Source organism: Kwoniella dejecticola, chromosome 5 (assembly GCF_000512565.2).
Source record: "Kwoniella dejecticola CBS 10117 chromosome 5, complete sequence".
Lineage (NCBI taxonomy): Eukaryota > Fungi > Basidiomycota > Tremellomycetes > Tremellales > Cryptococcaceae > Kwoniella > Kwoniella dejecticola.
In genome coordinates this window covers 740,363-764,593 of record NC_089305.1, presented here as the reverse complement: position 1 = coordinate 764,593, position 24,231 = coordinate 740,363, and the positions used below count along the sequence as shown (strand labels likewise).

Genomic DNA, 24,231 nt, shown 5'->3' with positions numbered 1-24,231 from the left:
ACAATAGTTGAATAGGCCGATCCTCCGATGATTACCCACACTGGTCTTAGGCTTCATCTGCCCTGCGAACCTTGTGGTCCTCATCGGCGGCGCGGATATCAATCAGTGACTCGTCTCGTTAGTCTTGAGATAGGCGGTATATCTATTGAGAGGTAAAAATATGAAATAAAAAGCTAGTCTACGATGGAGTCACTGAGGTTCAACTTGCAGTCACATCAACACAATATCGCACACCAGACTTCTGCCCCAAAGCCGCACTTTTCTGATCGAACCACAAAGTATTTTCGATACTGAGTAGGTTCTGCTTATATACTATGTCGCGCTGAACAGCTGCGAGACTAGATGCATACTGAGCTGACGGTATCATGTCAGTACGACAACCCCACAATGCGATCTACTTTGTCCTCCCTGTTCCTCCTGACCCTGTCCTTTGTCTTCGTCCTCGTCAAAGCCGGATACGCCGACATCGTCAACAACCAAGCCTCTGGAGGCTACGTCAACCTGGTCGACCCGTCCGAGCGGGAAATAGCCAGGAAGATCGACGCATTCGCCAAAGAGAATCACGACGACGTATACCATTTTATCGCTAAGACATACGACGATAAAATTGTCATTCAGATTCGATACGAGAACGATACTGTCGGTATCGAAGGCATTTTTACCGAGACCGACGCATTGGCACAAGATCTAGAGGGGGCTCAGAATGCGGTGTATCACGCTACGCTGCTAGCTGGGTTAGTTGATTTAGCGGATGATTTTTCTTTGAATACGGTCAAAGCGTTCAGGTTCGGAGATCCTCCCCACGCTGTCACCAACGCGAGTGTCACTGGAGATGACGATGATCAAGGTTTGAACCTGAAGAAACGGATCCCTTGTAATCCCCCAGCGGTGAAGAAGAAGAGCGAGATCTCTAATGCCTTGGCACCTCAGGAAAGGGCTTCGAGATGTGGTCAGTTTTGTAGTACCGGTCTGAGCTGTGTGGATGCGTGGTGTTTGAGATGTTACTACACATGGGGAGCTTGCCAGTGGCAGAAATCATGTCAATGGAATTGGTGAGTGTCTAACGTTGTTCGCGATTGGTCAAAACTCGGTTGCATTGTACTGTACTGTACTTAAGCTTTAGACAGTCCAGCTGACTTCCTTTGCGCAGGTAAATCCGTCCATCTGCCCGGAAGTGGATCCAACCCCAAATGATCATGATTGTCAGACACGTTATAATTGGTGCGCCCAGTAGGATACCTGGCTTCTATGTATCGTACGAGTCATATGTCTACAGCTTGTGTACAGTATGCAATATTTAACCTTTCTTACTAAGACAGTCGGAGTCGGTACAGTTTGTTACGAGGTTTGCCGTACGCCTTCAATGACGCAGTATGCAATTGTGCTTACCTCACTCTCTCGCGCCCACGTGTTATCCGGTCACACAGCAACACACGAAGGTGACAACATTGGACATGAAGGCCGCCAGATTGTATATGGCACACGAAGAGTTTAGATACATGACGCAATCCATTCACGTTGATAAGGAAAGCACAAAGAGAAAAGTCACGGGAGACTTATTCAGAGATAGGGGAAAATATAGTATCACTTCCACGCGCTGAGAATGTCGAGACACCAGAGGACCTTTCTCGTAAGTGAATTCTCGTCATTGATCATGACTGCTATTGACAAAGACGAGAGATCAGTATTGACATTTCCCGCTAACGTCCATTCCGTGAACACCAGAGATATCAAATCGGCTCACCTGAGCCTCGATGCTCATACGCAAGATTTCTGCCACAGACAATTCCCACCCGTGTACCAACAAGAAGTACAGCCCGGCATAACACATTGCGCGCCTCTGCTGCAGAATTGTCCACACCTCGATGCTTTCTTCTGGAGTTGTCGTTCGTGTATATCTCTGAGAAAATACCAACACGGTCTACAGACTCGTTTCTGGAGATCTTCAGGAGACGATGGGTAAAAGTCAGATTGGCCTTCTAGGAACAAGGTCTCGTTATACCGATAAGTTTGCAGGGATTCCAGAGAAGCTGCATCGTTAGAATAACTTTCCAATCCTGCAGAGACGGTAGTTTGATAGATCGCTTGTTGTACTGAAGCCAGATGGTCTTGCAGGTTAGGAGTAGGAGAGAATATACCGCTGAAAGCCATGGAGTCGTCCTCGTATCGCAATTGAACGATGATGTTGTCTTGGGTGGTAAGAGCTATGAAGTGGTAGATGTCATCCCCATTTTCAGTAGCGAAGTCGTCGATTCGTTGAGCCAGTTCCAAGTCGGATGAAGAGACGAGGTCCACGTATTTGCTCGAGGCGGAATGAAGGAGCGAGCTGAGAGTGAGGAAGAAGCAGGAAATGGTTGAGAATGTGGATCGCATTTCGTTACGAGCAAAGTAGCTTGAGCTGACGGTTCACTATATCTCAATCGTCAGTCGCTGTCGTCGAGCGTGGATTTGGGTCGACTCACGATGAAGTGTTGAGAAGGATATCAGCTCAATTGATTGCTCGAGTAGATGCAATTGACTGGGTTGAGGGTTGGAAGCACGAACGGATATCATGCTACTTTACATCCCCTTCTTATACCTTCTCCTTCGCTTCATTCTGCTATCAAGATCTTGTCGAGCTCGTTTCGTTCAAACGCCGGAGTAACATGGCGCGAACATGATCCGCATTTGAAAGCGATGTGATGTTCTCTCTTTTCGAGTCAAGCGAGACGATAAATAGCGGTCACTGAGGAGGTCCCTTATTCGGTTCATCGATATGCACTCCCTCGAGCTTGAGAATACCTCTCATGGTTGAGTGCACGTAGAAGCGAAACCAAGAAGCTGTGCAGGATTTTTGATCGCCGTGTCCATAAAGCAGTACAACCCATGTGTGGCGAGGTAAAGGAGAGGTACAAGCGATCCAAAGGATCCCTTTGTCATCTGCCCAAGCGAAACCATCACGCATTCCTAAGACCGGTAAAATGAGCTCCGAATATACAGGATCAAAGGTGATAAAGACGTTGGGTTATTATTGCTTGATCCGGGCGATGCTTTTTGAGATCCTCTCCTATCTTCACTTTATGCCCATGTTGCCGGTGATCATAAGGTCGGGAGAAGCACCGAGCGCATGGACCTTGTAGTCATGGCATTCAGTGTTGTTGGGCAGGACAGTCTGTCTTGAGATACAAGGCTAGCTGAACCCGCTTGTGAGCACAGCGTCCATATTTCGAAGCCAAAACAAAACGAATCGCATATCACTTAAGAGACGGATCACATCGAATTCATATTCAACATCGAAGTAAATCATCACAGGCATCAATTCTCATTACAAGAGTACAAACCAGAGCGAACATTACGGTGTATTGACGATGCTAATCATTTGAGACCATTTACAATACAGGTAGCAATTTCCAGCTGCCAGCTGCCCAGCAAGCTTGGATCAATCACCTGCGCAGAAAACAGTCAGTCATTAATCGATCGGTGATTTGATCCACCCAGAAAACACTTACCAATTGTATTGACATGACTTCTGCCATCTGCATTCTCCGCCAGTGTAGTAACAAGCAGTACATCCAGGTGTGATGCAATTAGCACCCACACTACAGAACTGACCGCATCTTGAGGCCTTCTTCTGCAGGTGCTCGTTCACATCTCGAAGGCATTCTCTGCACGGTCTACAGATGAGTCGTTTGTCGAGCTCACCACCCTCATCAGGAGCACCGTATCGATAAGCTTGGAGAGTCTCGAGGGAAGCGGCACCGTCGGAATAATTCTCTAGACCAGCTGAGGAAGTAGCGTCAAAGATGATTTTCTGTACGATGGAGAGATGTTCGTTGAGAGATTCAGTCTCGGTGAAAAAGGCTTCGATACCGACTGAATCGTCTTCGTATCTGATCTGAACGATGATCTTGCCATCATGGGTTTTGGCGATGAAGTGGTATACCTCGTCGTGGTGATCGATTGCGAATGAGTCGACTTGAGCAGCGGAATCCTTCTCAGAGTCGATAACCCAGTCGACGTATTTGGCTAAAGCTGAGGTGAGCAAGGTGAAGATGAGAAAGAAAGAAGTGATGAAGGTGGATCGCATTTTGGATTTTGTTGACTAGGTAAACAGGTCAGTCCTGGCAAATTGATCAGCCTCATTGACAAGACTCACTAAGATTATGAGTGGTACAACGAAGCGATGTAGAAGCTGAAGAAGATGTGATTGGATCGTTGACGAATGGCAAGTCCTTGCAGATTTTCAAAGAAGTAGTATTTATACCTTCCTCGATGTCTGTCCATCCGCGATCCTCTCTTTCAGATATCGAGCTTATCTCACCTTGAGATCTTGAAGTACCGCAGCGAACGGCCGATCTCAATTGATCTTCATCGCTCCATGAATGCCTGTCGCTTCTTCAACTCCCACCAGGCGAGCCGGACAAGCGGTCAACACGGTCAAAGTCGTCGGCTGGGTAATAGAATCCCATGATTATGCTTGTAGATCTTGGTTCATTCGCATGTTTTCACCGGAAGCTCATACACAATCAGCATCGTAAGTGATAAGCGTATATCTTCTGTCGAGCTCTGATGGTACCTGGATCGAACTGCATAGCAGATTCCTGTGCTGTTGAAAGCAAGAGATGCCGCTTCGACTGGTTGGCAAGCATGATTTTCACGAAGAGGTGCGACCCGGGAACCCGGCATGATCATCGCTAACGAGCCTGTCGTACTCTCAACAAGCGAGGGATCTGTTTGTGTGTTTCATGTTGTTCTTCACTAGGTCGAAGGACTTATGATGGCGATAAGGCGGTACATCCTCGACAGCTGTCCATGAGACCGTGAAAGCCGTGTTTGAATGAGATCATTTCGGATTCGAAGTCTGGTATAGAATCGTCTTGTCTCCTTTCGGCTAGTTGATCCCATCTGCGCGGCCGCATGAGAGCCCTTGCTCTGAATCACGGAGTGGCCATGTACCGACTATCCTGTGAGAGCTCGAGTCGACTCAGGCAGTTTTCCAATTCAGAGGTTGACCGGCGAGCCGCAGATAGACCGTACAGGTCGGAATCGTATGAAGGCGAGAAAGGTTGTCGATACTGCGGCGTCTTAGGCTTGTATGTCCGATAACGAGCTGGGGAGAGATCTGAACGGGGACTCAGCAGAGTAGCGTGCCGTACCGTCTCTTCATCTGCTAGTGAGACAAACACCTCATCGGCGATTCTGATCGACATTTCGCTTTAACTGGTGAATCCGGCCTGTTTCAGGGAGGATGTTGTCCAGCTGACCATGACTAATCAGATAAGTGTCAATATACACACTACTTGCCGGATGACCGACTTCGCGGCTGTTAGACTCGATGCATAGCTTATCTCGCTGATCGGAGTGGCCATCATCGCGTTGATCTGACGTTACAGGCTACTGACAAGCATACGACTTGAGAATCATTACTAAGTGCAATGTGGCGGATAGCATCCTAGATCCAAAGATCTGGCACTAAAACCTCTTTTATGGCAGTAAATGCCGTCACCAAATGTGCACTAGCAGGTCAGCTGCACCTACCTATCTCGTATCTGTCCGGGCCGTCGTTTGGGGTTCTCATCCTGTCGCTGGTCGTATCTCTCATATGACGAGGTTGCAAACAGAGAGTCAAAGATTACTCCAACTCCCGTGCGTCTTCTCGATGGCCTTACAACACCTAACCTATCGATTCTTGCGCGTTCTTCGCCCACGAGGCACGACATCTGCGTGATTGTTCGATCTGCATCCGAATAGCATGCAAGTTAGATCACAAACATACGTTCGTGTGCTACTTGATCTCCCAAGCTACCTGTACATCAAATCATGAAGCGAGCAGACGGTATGACAGAAATGTGGAAGATCAGGGCCACCGAAGCAGAGTCGGGCTGAAGTGAAAACACAATTTTGCCTCCGGAATTTCTGGGAAAACCTCATCTGCCGACGGACGCGTCTGATTTTGATCGAATTTTTCGGGGATTTTGACTGGATTTCGAAAATGCGGGCTTCGCAAAATCAAACGCGTCTTATTTAGCGGTAAAACTCAAAACCTAAACTCTATCTTATCCTGGAATCGAAACCAGATTTTCGGGGGAGGGGTTTCCTGGTCAGCGCTAGGTGGATAAATCGCTGTAAGTTTACAATCTGAGTGCTCACGACAAATGGATGACCTGAAGTCGATGGACTCAACGCTACCATATCGCCCACAGGCAGGAGAGCACCATTGGCTTGGGGCAAGGCAACAACTGGTGCGCAGATGACAAAGCAACGAGATTCGCCGAAATTCGGTTACCCTCCCGGCTCACCAATCGCGTTTTGCGCAGCTTTCGTACGGGGTTAGGTAGGTCATGCGCCACGTCATTGTCCGTCGATCCCCGCATCCAAGTTGCGGATCACCCGATCCTTGTTGGGACAAGCAGAATGAAATTCTTGGACGAAGTCGGAGAATTGTCCGGATTTGTGGTATTCGACATACCCTCAAAAGCGCCAAGATTGATTCCTGGTGGCGTCGTCTTATTCCATGGGCTATATCTACAGAAGGGTACGAGAGATGATCGACATACACTATCGACATACACTCCGTATATCTTCCTTTCTGCAATGCAAGTATGCGCTGCAAGCGGTGTGTTCGATGCAGGAAGAGCCATCAAAGCAGCTGAGCATGCAAAGAAAAGCGAAAGTTGGCGTAAGCAATCGATCCAAAGGTCGGCCGGAGACGAATTTAGATCTTGAACCTGAATCAGATACCCAGTGCGCCATCAGGGCGGGCAGTGCACCTCCTTGGCTCGGTCAAAGTTCTGGTCCTCTTGCCATAGATGTCTCTGGCTCTATCATCTTGTGGACGTGACATGTTTTCCCAGATCAAGCATGAAGAATAGATTAGACCAGGTCGTCCGATAAGAGCTATCTTGAAACGTCGATCATCTGATCGTGAGTGATCGATTTTATGACTATCAGTAGTCTTTCTTGGTGTGCAACAACCGACGCACGAATCCCGTCGTTACCATTACTTGCGTAGCCGGTCTCGTTATGCCATGTCGTGATAATTGGGCAGGGAAGAAACACTCATCATGCGGCGGTCGAATTTACGTCTTTACTCGCTTCCTTAGTTGGCGGGCCGCCTCTCAGAGGATGCACGTAGAGACCAACATGGACGCAGCTTACATTTTGATCTGATAAGTCAGAATTTTGTACGTACAAGGGAAGCAAGACTTCTGATTTGTACGACCAAGAATCAATTACGAGAGTTGCAAGTCAGTAAAAGCCGTGAATCTTAACGTTACCTTTTTAATCTAAAGTCTAATTATCGACTAAAAAGGCTTAGCAGGTCCGCAAGTTTTGGGTCATTTCAGTTGCCCGGCCCTGTAGATCAGGGCCGACAAATGAGCTCTCATCTGGACTGCAGCAAGACGAGACCTATCAGACTTTCTACGGAGGCAAACGGGAAATCAACCGCGCACGGATTTCTCAACATACGGCATTCTGTGGAATGAGACTGATTAAGTTCCATACACATGTGCAGAGCTTACTTGATTCCAAGTCCCTTCCCGTTGAGTTAGCTTGCAGAAAGCGTTGTTGCACCTTGCCTCCAACTAGAGACAGCGGTCCTTCTTGAAGCTTTGACGCCATGTGAAGGTTAATTCAGCCGGGTAAATCGCTTCGAAGCTCAGGACATACTTGAGCCCGCCTCTGACGCTCCCTGGGTTCTCGTATGTCTGTCCGGCAAATCGGCCTGTACCAATTTATCAAGCTTGTTCACCTCTCTGATCTGAGATGCAGACCGCACTGTGAGCACAACTATGACCATCTGTAGCGCCTGAGCGACTTGTACCTTCATAGCCGGTGCAGAAGCATGTGTGATGAGAAGGAATGCGATAATATCCAACGCAATAAATGACTGCGAAACCCTTTCGTCAGAAGTTAAGGGGACGCCTCGTTTTGACATATCCCTTTTTACTACTGCATCCCACGCGGACCTCCATAACGAATCTCCCAAAGTACGACTACACTTTATGATCGCTTTTTGCCTAGTATCTTGATAACATCATCAACGTCTCGGCCTGCTGCAGAGCAAACAAGATCCATCGGTACTTTGCACTCGTAATTCTGTTTGACAGAGCGTCAAGACATCTTGATACCGTCCCTCCCCCTTTTTGCATTTGACTTTGATTTCAGGGTAATAATACGAAATCAAAATCAAGAAGTCAACGATACTACTACACCACCGCCTGACTGGTACAAGTTAAACGGGGTTTACTATCTCATATATCCTGATTCAGTTACAACTAAAAATCCTAATCTTGGACTCTCCCAATTGCAATTGGAATTGCTGGTCCTACTCCTATACTTCTCGCTAGACCCAATTCTATCTACGCATCCGAACACGCAGTAGACATATCCTATTCAGAGGAAAATCAATTCAATCCATCGTCAGTAGACCTGTAGTTCTCTCCACATTATCGGCGGTACTTCCAATACGGGTCATCGATTTGATCGACACTTCAACACCATCCGCCCATTGCAGCGTCATCGCTTCATTGTGCTCGCTTGGATTTCTTCGCCTTTCTCTCAGGCCCAGCCAGTGTGGTGTATCGGAGGAATTGGGATACTCAGGATCAAAAGTTTGACCGCACAGACGTTTTAGCATCAGGACTGGACTTTGTCTCTCGGCTGGCGCCATTTTTGCTGTGCAAGTGGTGTGTTGTCCACAAGGAAACAAGGAAGAAAATCAAGGAAAGGATAAGGAAAGGACGCGACCAGGGACCATCAAAATCAAGTGCCGACCATCACTTTAGACGTATCCAGCAGCATCATCATCAGCAGAGATTTCAATCAGGGCAAAATACAACATACAACCCAAAGATCAGAGTACCCGAGCTTTTGATCTCGACAAAAGACCAAAAAAGGTGAGCTACCATTCTCCGTCCGATCATGCTTTCATCAACCACATGCAATGTCCTGTCAAGCATTACTGGCTTAAGCATGCCTTGAACCGCTCATAGCTCAATCTGCCCGGTACTAGTCGTGTCGTGAGCTGATAGAACTTCATGAAATCGCAAAGGCAGAGCCTCGTTAAGGGTGTCAAAGGAGTTCGGAGATAGCCTTACCGTTTTTTAAGACGTCTTACTTTTCCTTTAAACCTGACTTGTCGGAAAGCGCCACTTGATGAAGGAAAGTCAACTGGATCTGTGTGAGTCTCCCGTCAATCATCTTCTTTCTTCCACATGTCGATCTCATTCTTTCCCGCTGCTTCACATTGCTATATATACTGCCATGAGCTGACGACCGGTCCATCTTCTTTCCACCTTTCTATTCATTCAGGTTGTCTTTGACCTTAGTCATCGTACAGAGGTAACACTCATAAAGTTGAGCTTGAATGAAGTGGTAATCGACCTAATACGCTCGACTTGCCTAAATCAGACTTGGTGTAGTAGACATTTACGGGAGAATCAATTGCGATCCCACTGTCTCATTGAGAATCAGGTATGTCTGAGACATCCCCCAAACACTGTCATTCAGATCCTGTCTCTTGTGCCTTTATCTTCGCCCTCGTCCCGCTGCAAGCTCAAACCCGTTGTTGACTAGCATGCTAATCCGCCAACGCCTTGTTCTGTCTTGCATTACTCAGTCTCTCCGATCATACCTCAGTCTGTCTCGTTTCATTCTCTCTCACCTGCTCAGGTGAAGCTTCGTCTCCCCTTACGACACCATGACGTCCACCCCAAGCCCTCTACCGACAACGCAACAGGATCAGTCAGACAATGACACGCCGAAACGGCGGGATCGGCATAATGGAAGTAATAATGCTTCGATGGCCGAGTACAATGGCTCACCTACGACAACATACTTGGCTCAAGTCTACGTCCAAACTGCTCCGAACACACCTCATGGGCATGATCTGCCTTGCGATATCCCGGCCACCGATGTCTTGGTACATCCGCATCCGCACCATGCTCAACAGCAACACCATCATATCCAGCATCAGCCACCGCCTCACTCCTTGCCGCAACTTGATGACACTTACGACTACAATTATGCGGAATATTCAGCGTCCGACGACAATGAGGATTTTCTTCCCATGCCAGAACAAGTCACTCCACCTGCGCCGTCTCGAGAAGAAGAAGACAGGACTCCGATCGTCACTGATACACAGGCGCAACCTATTAGTCTACCTTGCCCACCGAACCTCGCCTCAGGAGATCAAACGGTCAGAGCGGCAGCGCATAAGAAACCTCCTCTCATGTCTCCATTCAAGACTTTCAACGCTCAGCAGCAGGTCCCATTGCAAGGTCAACAAGCGGTGCATCAACCTCAATCGCCTGTCTATCCCTTACCGATAGAACATCAGCAATACTTAGATAATACTGCTATGTATTACGGTCAACCTCAACAACCAGGATATATCGCCTACCCTCAGCAGATCTCCCCTTCGACTACCATGAACTTTGCGCAATTCCCATCTCAATACGCAGGTATGCAACCTCAAGTGACCGGCATCTTCCCCAATGAGATGTATCAGCCTCAACCGCAATACGCCTTCGCTGGTCCACCTAGAAGCCGGAATGGTTCGCCAACATCAAGTATAGCTTCTTCAGGTGTTTCCCTCGCACGAACCGCATCCACGTCATCAGACTTTCGGACCACAAGACCCAAAGTCAAGCTCACATACGAGGACAAGCGGAACATTGTCAATTTACATCGCCAGAATAGCTCGTTACGTCAGGAGGACATAGCAAGGATGTATGGCGTGGATCGAAGCACAATCAGTAAAATCATCCTTTCATCTCACAGGTGGACACAGCCTCAAGAGCCACAAGCGCCACCAGCTCCAAAGGTACCCAAATCTGTTGGCGGACGGTTCCCTGCAGTGGAAGCTAAGCTTGATGAGTGGATGGACGCGCAGATCGCTGCTGGACAGGATGTGCGCGATAATATCGCCAGAGAGAAGGCAAAGACGTTTGCAAGAGAAATAGGGTTCCCAATGGATAGATTCAAAGCATCTGCCAAGTGGCTTGACAAAGTGAGTCTTCTTATCCACACCCTCAATGGATTCAGCTGACAAAACTTGCACAGTTCAAGGATCGTAGGAAGGCTGCAGGCAAAGCAGTGGTATCGCCGACTCAGCCCGAGTACGGCTACTATACCTATCCTGCCAACCCTTACCCTGTTTTGGTATCACCGATGGAAAGCGGTGTCAATCTATCTCGATCGCAATCTACAATCACGCTCTCCTCGTCCGGATCTAGCGGTCAAGAGCAATACCAGGCTCCGGTCTACCTGACCACCGACGGAGGCCATTCCAGAATGGCCTCTACCCGATCCGAATCTGATCTGCTCAATACTTTGGACAACACTCCTAACAGTCGGTCACGGTCTCAGTCTTCCCCTCAAGTCCTGATCGAGCCGGGCATGCAATCCCCCTCATCCGGTAAAGTCCTAAAACAGAGACCAACTCCTTTCGCCTTACAGCGACAGAACTCCTTCCAAGGTTCCGCCACTAGCCCCTCCCCTCGTCGACCTGGTACACTCTCTCGAACGAATTCCACTCAAGGACATGCTCGGCGACAGGGCAGACCTCTCAGTCTCGCGGCGTCTGCATTCGGCTTCACAAACGTAGACCCAACTGCTCAATCGCCTGTTCATTCCCCTACTATCGGAGGGCATACCAGGCAGAGATCTGATATGTCTGTATCGAACGGCTTCTCCGGCATGACCTTGTCGCCCAACGTCTCTGAGAACGGGGCCGTCGGACTATCGGGTCAAGTTGGAATACCGATGTCAAGCACGGTTCCGCCTCTCACACCTCTTACTCCCGCCACTCAAGGCTCAACTGGCTCAGTGTCCAACAACGGCGTTTTTCCCAACACGGAGTATGGTGATTTGATACCCAATGATATTCAAGCGATACCGATCGTACCTATGACTCATGTTCAAGGCCAACAACTGCATTGCGCAACGATGCCAAACAAGCATTACATAGCTCATCATCAGCATCAACAATTACAGCATCCAGGTCATCCTCAGCAATTCTACCATCCGCATGGTCTCGTCTACGCTCCTTCCGACTTCGGCCCGGCTCCCCCTCAAGGATACGTCGTAGCGCAGCAGCAGTCTCAACAATGGCAATGAGATCTCCAGTAATCGAGATGCTTCGAACACGCACGAGCAACACTTTGCTGTATGACATTTCTATCGTTGACGAATGGTCGCCCTCATCCATTTCGACATCGATCTGGATTATCAGATTGTCGAATAGCATACCAAAATCTCCTCATATTCGACCTTCATGCGCACACGACACGTCCAATACACCGATACCACATCAAGCATTCTGAATTTTCTCATTGTCATATGTTATAACGTTTCATGTCTGTCTTCATATTTTCCGCTTGAGTCTGGTTTCTTCAGTTCTGGGTACCAGTCTACGTATCTTTCCATGTCAATTAACGATCCAATATGTGTATACATGCATTCGCATAGCATTGTCTGCTTGTCAGTATGTCAATATGAATTAGTCGACTGAACTTGCAGGATTCTGGTGACAACTTGGGGTGACTAAGGGAGCTGGAATTTCGTAATTACCTAAAACGGTGCCTTTTCATGCTTAAATGTTGATTTGAAGAAGCAACAAGCAGCGAAAAAGAGGAACATTACTTGACTGAAAGACCACCAAACTATGCTCATTTCGTTCTTTTCGAAATCTCGTTCCTCTCCATCCAGTCCATCCAGTACTTCGGAATATAAAACGCAGACAGAGTTAGATGGTCGTGATTGAAGGTTAAGGAGGGTCTCCTCCTCCTGCGTAACAAGACAAGACGCAGAAGGGGGAATGATTGATGAATTCTGGAAGTGGGAATAGGAATTAAGGATTAGACTGATCTCAAGTCTGAAGTCTGAGACATTTGGGTTGGGGTCATAGATAAGATAACGAGTTGGGTCAAGCCGAGACATTCAAATCATCAACTTCTGGAAGATCGCCGAATCGCCAAGCGTTAGAGAGATCTGAAGAGATCCTTTTGTTCGTTTGTTCATCAGGCTAGCGGTGACGTCGGAAATAGCCTGACAAAGGAAGTTCGGAAACCGAAATACCAGAGTGCGATAGGTCCATCTCGATCAACCAACAGCTAGACCGGGTGTGTGTGTGTGCCTCGCAACCAGTGAGCCTGGTAGTCAAGCAGTCAGAGTGATATTGTGTACCTCGAGTGAACAGTGCGTCCATATATCCTCCCTTCTAGCCTGATAAGTTGTTTACATCTCGATATTGACGCTGATATAACTCACGGAAACAGTCAAGACAACCACGAAGTACTCTCGGTGAGGTTCAATACCAATACAGAAGACGAGATAGTCCAGAGAGAAAGTGAAGAGACGCATCAACTCCGAAAAAATCGTTAGCAAAGGAAGAAGGTCCAAGCGTCTTGAGTCAGGGATATCAACAATTAACTAGGATTGTGTAGTGTATACACATTGTTCTCTCAGTGAGTACTCACGCTGATCCACTCAGGCTTCACTCTATCTCAGCCTGCTCAGCCTGTATCCCTAACGCATGCTCTTCCTCACACTGAATGGATCAAATCTCGTATACCCAATACTTCCACTCTCCCTTTGTCAAGGGCAGTTATCTAAACCATTTTCAATCTGTACGACAACAACCCCTTGAAAGGGCACACATCCTTCCAATCTACCCATCCTCGTTTACCTCCCCACATCGTCTCACTTGTTTATACGCATACCCCTTTCGGTTCCTCCCGTTCTCGCCGCTTTCAGCAACTGCTTTCCCAAGCTGAGTCTTAGCTCCAAGCTGATCAACCTGCTGAGCAGCTACGTCGAAGCTCTTCGCCCTTGACTGCCTAAAGTCCCCATTCCAATCAGCTTGCACTTCTTACCTCAAGAGCGACAGATCGTATCAGTACCCGAGAAGAAGAACAAGCCTTGTCAAAATGGGGTCCAAACGAGCTTCAGCGATATTATCCCCTCCGATGTCTCCTTCACCCTCAGCCTTACAACGTCCGAGCTCTTCGATGAGCTCTGTTCGACAAAGAGTCAGCAGTGATGCGTCTACCGTCATGGGTGACGCTTCAGAAAGCAGGAATGTGCGAGTCGGTAAGTGTACTGGTCACCCTGCCTTATCCTGCGAAACCCAGCTGAAGCCATATGTGGATAGTCCTACGTATCCGACCTTCTGACCCCAACGATCCCTCCGTCCCTCCCCGGTTCCGCACCGTCCTCGTCCACCCTACATCGCCCTCAGAGGTCAGACTGGACGTTGACCCAGCGACTCTAGCCGGTCAAACTGTCGGTAGCTCCCATGCGGCGGGAAAGAAACACCCTTTGTTCAACTTCGACCACGTACTGGGAGAGCAGGCCACCCAAACGGAGTTGTATGATGTTACGGCTAGAGAGACTGTGGACGAGTTCATCAAAGGTCATAATGTTACATTCCTTGCGTAAGTCGCCTCTTCACACAGATCTCACAGGCGGAGACGGTTGCATTCTGACCACGCTATACCCTCAGATACGGTCAAACCAGCTCGGGAAAGTCCTATTCCATGGGTACGACCGGCGAGGAAGTCGACTATTCGGGGACAGAGTTCACCCCTCGAACGGGTTTGATACCTCGTACCGTCCATTCAATCTTCGAGAAAGCGGAAGAAATACGTCAGCAATCAGGAGCAGGCGCATCATGGGAATGTCGATTAAGCTTCTTGGAACTGTACAACGAGGAAATCATTGATCTCCTTTCCGGAAGCGGGGTGGCAATCCAAATTAGAGAAGAAAGAGATGGGAGGATAGTATGGGCCGGGATAAAAGAAGTGAAAGTGAAATCTCTCGAGGAGGTCATGTACCTCTTACAGGCTGGATCGGAACGAAGGAAAACGGGAGAAACATCGATGAATGCTACTTCATCTCGAAGTCACGCTATATTCTCTCTCACCTTGGTCCAAAAGAAAAGATCTGGCGCAATCTCGTCCCCTTCAGGTATACCCAGGAGCGAAACTCCCACTCGACAGCTGCGACGGCCTTCCTCAACAATTGGCCTGCCCGGCCCCAGATCGCCAACCCCCTCAAGCGTAAGGGGCGGACCACCAAGTAGTTATGGGCGGGCTACACCAACAGGAAGACCCATGTCTATGCAACCTCCTCCATCGCCCAACACGAACGAATTTGTCATAACAACCAGTAAATTCAACATGGTTGACTTGGCCGGTTCCGAGCGTTTGAAACGAACGGCAGCCCAAGGCGATCGAATGAGGGAAGGTATCTCCATTAATTCTGGTCTACTCGCTCTGGGCAATGTTATTTCAACCTTGTGTGATCCGGTAAAAGCACGAGGACATATACCGTATCGGGACTCCAAATTGACCAGAATGCTCCAGGATTCGATCGGAGGAAATTCATTGACTACAATGATAGCTTGTATCTCACCTATCGAAGCTAACATTGGTGAAACCATCAACACTATCAAATACGCCTCGAGAGCCAGAAGCATAAGGAATCAAGCAAAGATCAACCAAGTTGAAGCTGGATGGGACGACGTGGAACACTTGCAAAGCACTGTTATGAAGCTGCGAAAACAGCTATCTATGCTTATGGAAGATGGAAAAGGCTCGACGAATGGGCATTCTCCGGCTGCAAGCGAGGAAAGCATCAAGCAAAGCGAGAAGTTGATACAGAGATTGGCGGAACTACAAAGAGAGCACACTGAAGTGAGTGAAGTGCTTTATGGTCGGCCTTCGTGATGTTGATGATGGGTCAAACAGCTTTACGATCGATATCTGCAGAAATGCTCAGAGAATATGCGGCTGTCCGGAGAATTGCGGACGAGGGACCCGGTCGATAACGATGCGTCCAGCAAATTCAACGAAATGGTCGAGCCTGTCATCCTAGAGTGAGCTATGAGTTCAGAGACAGCGTTTCTCGCCATAGAGCTGACAAAGGAGTGTCGCAGATACGAGAAGGTAGTGTCTGCCCTGAATCAACAACTGGACGAGCTGAGGGGCGAACTGGTGAGTATGCATTACATATATTATAAAAATATACGCTGATTCGAGTGAGACGTAGTCGGCTATGAGTGAAATGCAGGAAGATCAGAACAGACAGTTGCAAGAAGCACGAGACAGGCAATCGCAGAGTGAATCATACGTCTCAGAGCTGAGAAGTAGGCTCGCTAAACTAACGGAGCGCAATTCGTCAAGCGAGGTAAGCTCTACTCGCGCGCTGATCCCGTCGTGGTCTTGATGTTAACGCGCATTTGTCAGGCATATATTCAAGACCTCGAGGCGAAGCTGAAGACCCACGCAGAGAAGGAGGATTCTCATTCTGATGCTATCGCTGAACTTAAGAAGGATATTGCCAGACTTCGTGAAAACAATGCTACCCTCAATCAGCATACCTTCGAATTGGAAGCAAGACTATCGAGATCTGAAAGCACCGCGACCGGTCTAGCAGCTCAGGTGGAGAAACAGGAGAAGGAGGCCGAGAGAAGGGAAGCCGCGTACCGGGATCTTGAAGCGCATATTGCGTTACTGGATACGTCAAAAGACAACAAATTACTCCTTGAAGAGCTCGACCAACGAGATCAGAAAATTGCAGAACTGGAGAAGGACCTAGAGGAGAAAGCTGCATCCGAGGAGAAAGAGCGATCCCGACTTGTCGAAGCGGTGCAAGCTGAGAAATCGATCCAATCCGAACTGCGATCGAGGTTGTCTTCGATGCAAGCATCAGCAGCTGCCGCCAGCTTGCCGACTCCAGCTTCGCCTCCCAGTGAGAATGGAATTATTCGGTCTGATGTGACGGCCAACACTCGATCACCCCTTCCAACGCACAATCAGCTTACCCCGCCAGATAGTCCTCAAGGATCGCAGAGCAGGGAGAGATCGGATGACGCAGATGAGGTAGAAGAGCTGAAGAAAGCGCTCAGAGATCTAGCAGAGAAGTTTAGCAATTCTGAGTCGCGTGTTGCTGAACTTACTACTCAACTCTCGGAGGCCAGATTAGTCAATGCTGAGATGGAAGATACGGTACCGCCTTCACCCTCGCCAGCCACAGAGGACGAAGAGGAAACCCTTAGTGAGGCTGAGACCACACTTCAAACCCCCAGGGACAGCATGTCAGCCACTTCGCCGTCCAGACGAAGAGGTAGCATGCCCATCTTGTCAGCTACGAAAAGTCCGGGGCAAAGTCCGGGTTTTCGAGGAGGGAGGGGATACGGAGATTCAGCGCGAATGAGGTGAGCTTTATGTTTCTTCGAACATTGAATGGTGTTGCACAATAGGAGTCTAAGCGCTGACAACGCGTCGCCTTCAGACCACAATCGCTCTCGCAGGAGCTATCTTCTGCGCAATCGTTGGGTACATCACCGCGCGCTTCATGGACGCCTATACAATCGCACAGTAGGAATAATAGCCTACTACTGTCTTCACCATCGCCCACAAATTCGATGCATACACTGAAGCCTTCCAGATCAAGCCAATCTCTGGAAGCTGAGCTGAAGTTTGTCCATCGAGTAAGTGTCGATTTGTGAACTGGCAGAAGATGGTTGATTTTGACCCAGACTGATTTCCGTATGTGAATAGATCGTTGAAGAAAGGGACGAAGAACTCAAAGACCGCGAAGCGTATATAAGGCAACTTGAAGACAACCTCCAAAAACAGCACATCATCCCCTCCCTTATACCCAGTGCAACTGCCAATAAAACAACCTCCAATTCTTCAGACATAGCCATACCTGCAACACCTAAGACACCACGAATCAGTGTGGATATACCCAATACACCTCCGAGAAATATACCCTTACCCGATAGTCCCAGGACCCCATCGGCAAATGTTGCTGAATTGCCATCAGACAAACAGGAGCGCGAAACTGAACACGAAGATCAGAATGGCGAATTACACGTCCCCGCACAGAGTGAAGTAGAAATGGGCGGACTATCGCCCAAGTCGGTCAAGAGGTTCAGTCAGCTCAAAGATACACTGCATTTACTCGAGAATGGAGGGAGCGAAAGCAATGAAGCTCAGGACAAGATTGACGGACTGATGAAGTGAGTCATGCCCAGTGAGATGTGTGATAAAGCTGACGTGGTGCAATGTAGGGAGATGGTCGATAAGGAAGAATCACAGAAGAAGATCATCGAACAGCAATTCATCCAAATTGCGGACTTGCAAAAGATGAACAACAAATTGAAAGAGGAATTGAATGAACGAGTAAGCCCCAGAAGATCCATAAAATACAGAAGTCAATTTGACAGAAGACCGTACTTTGAACAGGAAGTATTCCCTCAAACTGCTGAAGTCGAAGAACTGAGAAGAGAGCGCGACCAGTTGATCTCAGAAAAGGCTCAATCGTTCCCACTTGTCCCTTCGACTCCGTCCGGCGATGTCGTGGTGATGGACCGACTCAAAGCTGAACATGCGGAAGATCTGCGATCTCTGATTCAAGGCCATAAAGATACTGTTACCGTCCTGCAGTCCGAACACTTGCAAGCCCTCAACAAGCTGAAATCCACAATCGAATCTAATGAGACTTCTCATCGAGCTGAGATCGAAGAGCTCCAGGCGAAGCATGATACAATCATCAATGACCTTCAGAGTAGACATTCGGAAACTCTGGAAGCAATCCAAGAAGAGAACGATATGATAGCTGAAGAGATGGAGAAATCCTTGTCGCAGTCTGAGGAAGAGCGAAGACAGCTGAAAATGCGGGCCGATCAGGCATTGTTCGAATTATCCCGAATAAGGGACGAACATGCTTTACAAAGGAACAACGACGCCAAATCTATCAGTGAATTGACCAGATCTCGCGAGCAATCAAAGAATGATATCGCGGAATTGGAGAAAGTCAATGACGATTTGCAATCACAGAACAATGGCCTGAAGCAGCAAGTCGTCGAGCTAGAAGGTAAACTGAAGGACAGCAGGAAATCTGTAAATATACCGCCGCCTCAAGGACCACCACCCACCACTCCCCTGCCGCCTCTTCCGAAGAAGCGTTCAGTCGCCAATATGAAGCTGGATCTGAGCTCCCCGACTTCCGCCAATGGATTCAACAGGGAGAATGGCCCATCTTCCGCGGATTACTTTGGTAGGAGTGCGGAAAGTAATTCGAATCATTCACATATGTCAGATGCGAAAGAGCAGATCAGCAAGTTGTTGAGCGAGAAAGATATAATCAGCGGAGAGAAGGAGGAATTGCTGGGTGAGAAAGAAGATCTGAAGAAGGAGATGAAGGATATCAAGAGAAAAGTGCAGGATGTTGTGAGTGCTACTCGTTGATTGGTCATACCAAACGCATGTCGGCTGATATGTCTCGGCATCTGGATGTAGGAGAACAAACTGATGGAGGAGAAAGTCAAAGTGACAAATCTTACTTTTGACCTTCGAGAATCGCAAAAGCAGAGTGAGTTCGCTTTGTATGGCTCAATTCGAGATCAGTGAGAAAAGACTAATTGTCAAATTGATTGGGTAGATACCAAACTGCGCTCTCACCTCGAAGAGAGTAAACGGGAAGTCAAGCAATTGACAGACACGTGCAATTTACACATCACTGAGCTCAATGCCAGAAGGGAAGAAGCCAATAGATTCTCTGAAGAAGGTCACAAGAACCGTGATTCACTACAAGCGGCTCAGGCGCAAGTTGAAACGCTCAAACGTCAACTGGATAAAGCGGTTGAGAAGAAAGTGAACAAGAAATTGCTAGGTGTAAGTCTTGCGCATCTCCCGCTTTTTGACTTGACATGACAACAATCGAGATGATCGGTTTCGATTTCGTGCTGACTCTGTTGATTGTATATGTGTGTTAGTGCTTCTAAATCAATATTCCTGCGCTTCGCAATTCTCTTCCAAAAAATACTCGATATTGCACTCTTACCCCAAGTCAACCTTTACATTCTGGATCCTCTGGACAGTCTCGACTTATCCGTATTTAGTTCGTTCTCGTCTGTACTTGCTTTGTATTTCTATACCCTTGTCTCGCTGTCAGGTCAGCCTTTGTACTTACTGTTTCTGTTATACCCAAATCTCGAACTGCTCGGTGATTGCGTAAATTTGTACCCGCCCCAGGAGCTGGAGAATCTCACTTAGTGGATGTCTGTTGGGAATGATCGAGTAGGTAGGGTTGATATGGCTTCTGCAACTAGTAATGAACCGGATAACAGAGTCAGTGCATATCAGTGCCCTGCCCGTCAACGTGGAAGCATGATTTTGCATGTTTTGTATGGGTATATTGACCAAATGGTTCAATCTGGGTTCTCCGCTATACCACCTGGAATAAATCTCATCCGGCAATGTGTGACCTCAGGTGAAGTAATCTATCTCGTCGTATCCTATCCTAACCTATCCTATACAGTCCTGCGGTCAATGACACCTTGATCGCGCAAACCCTAGAAATACGTCCATTTTAGTCTGATCTGACCTCCACACCGATTCCCCCCCCCCGCGCACCTAGTCCTGAAAGATGGGACTAAGCCTTAACCTTCTCTACTGCATCTTTAGCTTTCTCCTTCACCTCATCCACACCAGCAGCTATGGGGTGTTTCTTCTCCCTCCCGCCGAAATGCCAGTAATTCAGGTATCTGCCTTCTTGCACGATCTGGGCGGTCGCGTTGGTAGCGTGGCATGCGAAGAGGAGGTAATTTCGAGGTTGGACTCTCCATGCGAATCGCATGAAGATCATCCTGCACAGCACATGGAGCATTGATCAGCACATGTGATCGTTCGCGTGTGTGACTTCATACTGAAGCGGATGAACTGATGCAAAGACGAGGTAAGAGAATTGGGACAAGGAGATTCCTGATGCTTCCCAAGTTCTCTGAATATGGTTGGTCCGGCCAGGCTAGCCTTGGTCCACTGTCTAATCATTCCCCCTCATTCTCACGTCTCTCAGCTCACGTCTCGCTTCTCAACTCTTCTCATACTTCACACTGAACAACCTTACTCTACACACCTACTCCCTAGTCTGTCACCTACTGGCACCACCTTCTATCGCTCCTTCGCACATGGCCAGGAAGCCAAAGTAAGAAAGAAAAAAAGACAAGCATAGACCCGGGCTCCGGACTCACGAGTAAGCAGCCAGGGTAGGACTCATCACACCCGAGATAGACTCTTCATCACGATTCACGATATCCGACAGAGCAGCTAGAGGTAGACCCCAGTTCGCGACCTGAGCATGACAGGATCACACATGACCCATCTATCAGCTTCGCAGTCCACAGCTGGCCATTGTGAGACGGGTCAAGTCTCGGTTTAGCATGCCAGAGAAGTTGGGGTGATGGTTTGAGATAAGAGTCGGATGATAGATAACAAGTGACACTAACTGGACCCCAGAAATGTGTACCTATTTCATCAATGGGATTAGCATAATTGTTTGCGGAGGGTGGTCACCTTCATCATAGGAGAGGAACTTGGAAGGTATTAGAATGCAAGGAGGGAGAAAGGTTAGCTCACTGAAGAAATATTGTCGAGCCGCAGGGGACTTTGCCCAATTGATGAATCCGCTATTACGACGGTAATCATCAGCGGTCAGCGCCTCCATCTACGTCTGCATCCCTTGTTGCGCTTGAAATCTTCCAATATGAATGGTTGCTCATAATTGTCCGCTTTCGTCTCTCGTCTCATTCGGACTTCGGCTTCGGCTTTGAAGAGATGGACTCCATTGTCCTCTTTGGACTTATTTATCGGAGAGGGAAAGGAAGGACTTACGACCTGCAAAAATCATTTCATTTATCAATATTGTCAGTCCATCAGTCTTTGATCATTTGCTCGAAACAGGCGGTAGCTCTACTCACGCCATTGTACAAGTCTTTGAAGTTTCTCCTAAGCTGCAGAGCGCTGTGTAATACAATTTAGACTTGAAAAATGATACCTTCACCTAGACTGATTGGTGATGCCTGATAAAACGGAAACTAACTCGAAGGGTTGAGCCAAAGCCAAAACACAGGAAACGGAGTCAGCGGAGTACTCCACCACTCCCCGACCGACGGTGACGGTCCGAGCGCAGTGGAAAGATGACGGCTTTATGCGATATTTGGATGTGGCACCTCATTCTTACTTTCTACCTCGTTAACAGTTGCAAGTCAGATTGATATGTACATGCATGCATTGGACAATTATATACAGTCTATAAGATAAGATGAATTATGCGCCGGGTAGAAGCGAAGCAGGCAGAGCTGCGCAGTGTGATGAGAATGATCAAGACGGATCGTATGAATATGAGAGCGGAAGAGTTTAAAGACCATGCCCAAATGGAGGGAATACTGAATTGATCTCAACTTATAACAAGTGCTTTTTACAATCAGCCCGTGAGGTTGACCGGTCCTTCCTTTTGAGATGTTCGACTCACTGAGGACATCGAGAGGGTATTGAGTTATGCTGGCTAGAGCTCCTCGTGTTTCTGGTCTTTCAGATGGCTTAGCTGCCTCTGATACGACTTCAACCTCTCGGTGATCCTATCTTCAAGGGTCAATTCGGTTGCTTGGCCACTATAGCATTGTGCGAAGTGAAAAGCATTGCATCAGCAATTTCCCACTAATCCTCTCTCAGTCATCCATATGAAAAATACGAATCACAGAGCAAAGGACTCCAACCTAGCTCAATTCAGCGGACTCACTGGATTTTATCGCTCATCTTTCTCATTTCCTCTACGACCCATTTCTCCCTTCTCGCCACTTCTCTCTCCCTCTCTTCTACTTCCCTGTGTCTTTCCTTGTCTCTTCGCTTACGCTCTTCGAGCCGCTCCCACTCCTCTTTCCTGGCAGCCTGATACGCCTCTTCGTCGTCGTCGTCTCTCGCAGCGTGAACATGTCCATGAGAGGTGTCCAAGTGGTAATGACCCCCACTTGCTGCAGGACAGGCAGGACAAGGAGTAGCTTTGAGAGTCGATACTTCGTTCTGTAGTCTGTCACGGAGGAGTAGGGAGTGGGTGAGTGCTGTAGACAGAGCTAGGTTGTTTGCGTTTTCTATCCCACAGCAAGATCGACCATTTACCCATTAGCTTGATCTGAACATTCGATTTGACCGGACTAGCCTGGACTAAGGTATCATCATATGATATGACAAGGAAGGAAGCACTCACCTTCACTGTTCTCTCCAACTTTCAACACCCAAACTTCTTTCTCCCTTTCCCCGTCCTTGCTTCGGACGACACTAGCGCCCTGACCGAGATCTTCGATCGACCACCATCCTCTCCCATCGTCGCCTACACCGACACCGTACGGCGCGCCAATTGCGGTGTTCCAGAATCTAAGATGGGGCGCAAGTCGAAGGAGATCGAGCTGAGTATGGTCGTTGAGAGCCAATAGCGAGGTAGGAATTGGGTTTCGGGGGTCAAGGGGAGCGACCAAGGACGATAGAGGAAGGGGGAGGAATGTTGAGAGTTTCGTCAGTAAAGCGAGTTTCTCAGAGACGAGCTTTTCTTGTGTCTATCAAATGGTGATGATGATAATCATTCATCAGTCAGTCACCGATGAAATCGCTGTGATCAGACGCGGATGAGGATGACGGCAAAAGTGGGAAAGGAGATCCATGAATTATTGACTCACCCTCAAAGCTCTGTGTCGTCCGGTCAAAGTGGGTAAACTACCCTTCGGCACTTCCAACACCAATGCAATGACACTGAGGATCAGACTGAGCCATAAGAGGGGGTGCGGCTTTGTGAGTCTGAAAGGACCAATCTTGCGGCCCTTGGGAGATTCCTTCGGAGCAGCGACGTTCACTGTAACTGGAGGCATGGCAGGCGCCGGAGCAGGAGCAGGGGCGGGCTGAGGTGGTGCTGGTGGAGGAGGAGGTGTTCGTTCCCTAGGCGGGTAAGGATGGACGTATATGTTGGGTAGTTGGATGGGAATAGGTCGATCGGTACCGCCACTACCACCGTGATGAGGATGAGGTTGAATATGGATGGTATCCCCGTGATTTGGGTGATCTTGGCTGGGAGGGGTTTCTTCGCCTACGTGTACTTGCGGTTGAGGATGAGGGTGGGGTGAAGATGATAATTTTGCTCGATAGGTCTCGTCCATTTTGAAGTGACCACCAATAAGAGAAGGATCCACTTGAGATGGTGAGTAAATAAGAGAGAAGATTATAAGTTGAGTGAGGGTAAATGAAGTCAGTGAATGAGTGGAGTATTCGTACAGTACAATGAGAAATGGGAGAAGCATCGTTACCATGTCATTTCAACGTGTTTCATTTGATTATGCACAAACGATCAAAGGATGAGGACAAAGCGTGCACAATAAATCATCATTCAACATGACGAAACAACTCATTC

General features: G+C 48.2%; 7 protein-coding genes across 7 annotated transcripts; 3 read left to right on the top strand and 4 right to left on the bottom strand.

Moving 5' to 3' along the window:
- Positions 1-387: 387 nt before the first annotated feature.
- On the top strand, positions 388-1,194 carry I303_104375 (uncharacterized protein; the record flags this gene model as incomplete). The annotated part of the gene is made up of 2 exons (XM_018407944.1): positions 388-949; positions 1,151-1,194. 2 exons carry the CDS (start codon positions 388-390, stop codon positions 1,192-1,194), a joined length of 606 nt encoding a protein of 201 aa, XP_018263155.1.
- A 564-nt stretch (positions 1,195-1,758) lies between these two features.
- Positions 1,759-2,373, bottom strand: I303_104374 (uncharacterized protein; the record flags this gene model as incomplete). Its single annotated transcript, XM_065968949.1, has 1 exon — positions 1,759-2,373. One exon carries the CDS (start codon positions 2,371-2,373, stop codon positions 1,759-1,761), a length of 615 nt encoding a protein of 204 aa, XP_065825021.1.
- Positions 2,374-3,484: 1,111 nt separating this feature from the next.
- Positions 3,485-4,066, bottom strand: I303_104373 (uncharacterized protein; the record flags this gene model as incomplete). The annotated part of the gene is made up of 1 exon (XM_018407946.1): positions 3,485-4,066. The coding sequence occupies one exon, from the start codon at positions 4,064-4,066 to the stop codon at positions 3,485-3,487; it is 582 nt and encodes a 193-aa protein (XP_018263157.1).
- Positions 4,067-9,682: 5,616 nt separating this feature from the next.
- Positions 9,683-12,102, top strand: I303_104372 (uncharacterized protein; the record flags this gene model as incomplete). The annotated part of the gene is made up of 2 exons (XM_018407948.1): positions 9,683-10,993; positions 11,047-12,102. The coding sequence occupies 2 exons, from the start codon at positions 9,683-9,685 to the stop codon at positions 12,100-12,102; spliced, it is 2,367 nt and encodes a 788-aa protein (XP_018263159.1).
- Positions 12,103-13,913: 1,811 nt separating this feature from the next.
- I303_104371 (uncharacterized protein) lies at positions 13,914-19,780 on the top strand (the record flags this gene model as incomplete). Its single annotated transcript, XM_018407949.1, has 14 exons — positions 13,914-14,076; positions 14,138-14,420; positions 14,489-15,680; positions 15,735-15,862; positions 15,923-15,980; positions 16,036-16,173; positions 16,233-17,203; positions 17,281-17,479; positions 17,550-18,013; positions 18,065-18,176; positions 18,240-19,226; positions 19,296-19,368; positions 19,438-19,670; positions 19,772-19,780. The coding sequence occupies 14 exons, from the start codon at positions 13,914-13,916 to the stop codon at positions 19,778-19,780; spliced, it is 5,010 nt and encodes a 1,669-aa protein (XP_018263160.1).
- Positions 19,781-20,430: 650 nt separating this feature from the next.
- On the bottom strand, positions 20,431-21,759 carry I303_104370 (uncharacterized protein; the record flags this gene model as incomplete). The annotated part of the gene is made up of 5 exons (XM_018407950.2): positions 20,431-20,644; positions 21,029-21,129; positions 21,284-21,303; positions 21,414-21,463; positions 21,755-21,759. 5 exons carry the CDS (start codon positions 21,757-21,759, stop codon positions 20,431-20,433), a joined length of 390 nt encoding a protein of 129 aa, XP_018263161.2.
- A 582-nt stretch (positions 21,760-22,341) lies between these two features.
- On the bottom strand, positions 22,342-23,980 carry I303_104369 (uncharacterized protein; the record flags this gene model as incomplete). The annotated part of the gene is made up of 4 exons (XM_018407951.1): positions 22,342-22,447; positions 22,576-22,924; positions 23,041-23,386; positions 23,507-23,980. 4 exons carry the CDS (start codon positions 23,978-23,980, stop codon positions 22,342-22,344), a joined length of 1,275 nt encoding a protein of 424 aa, XP_018263162.1.
- Positions 23,981-24,231: the final 251 nt, after the last annotated feature.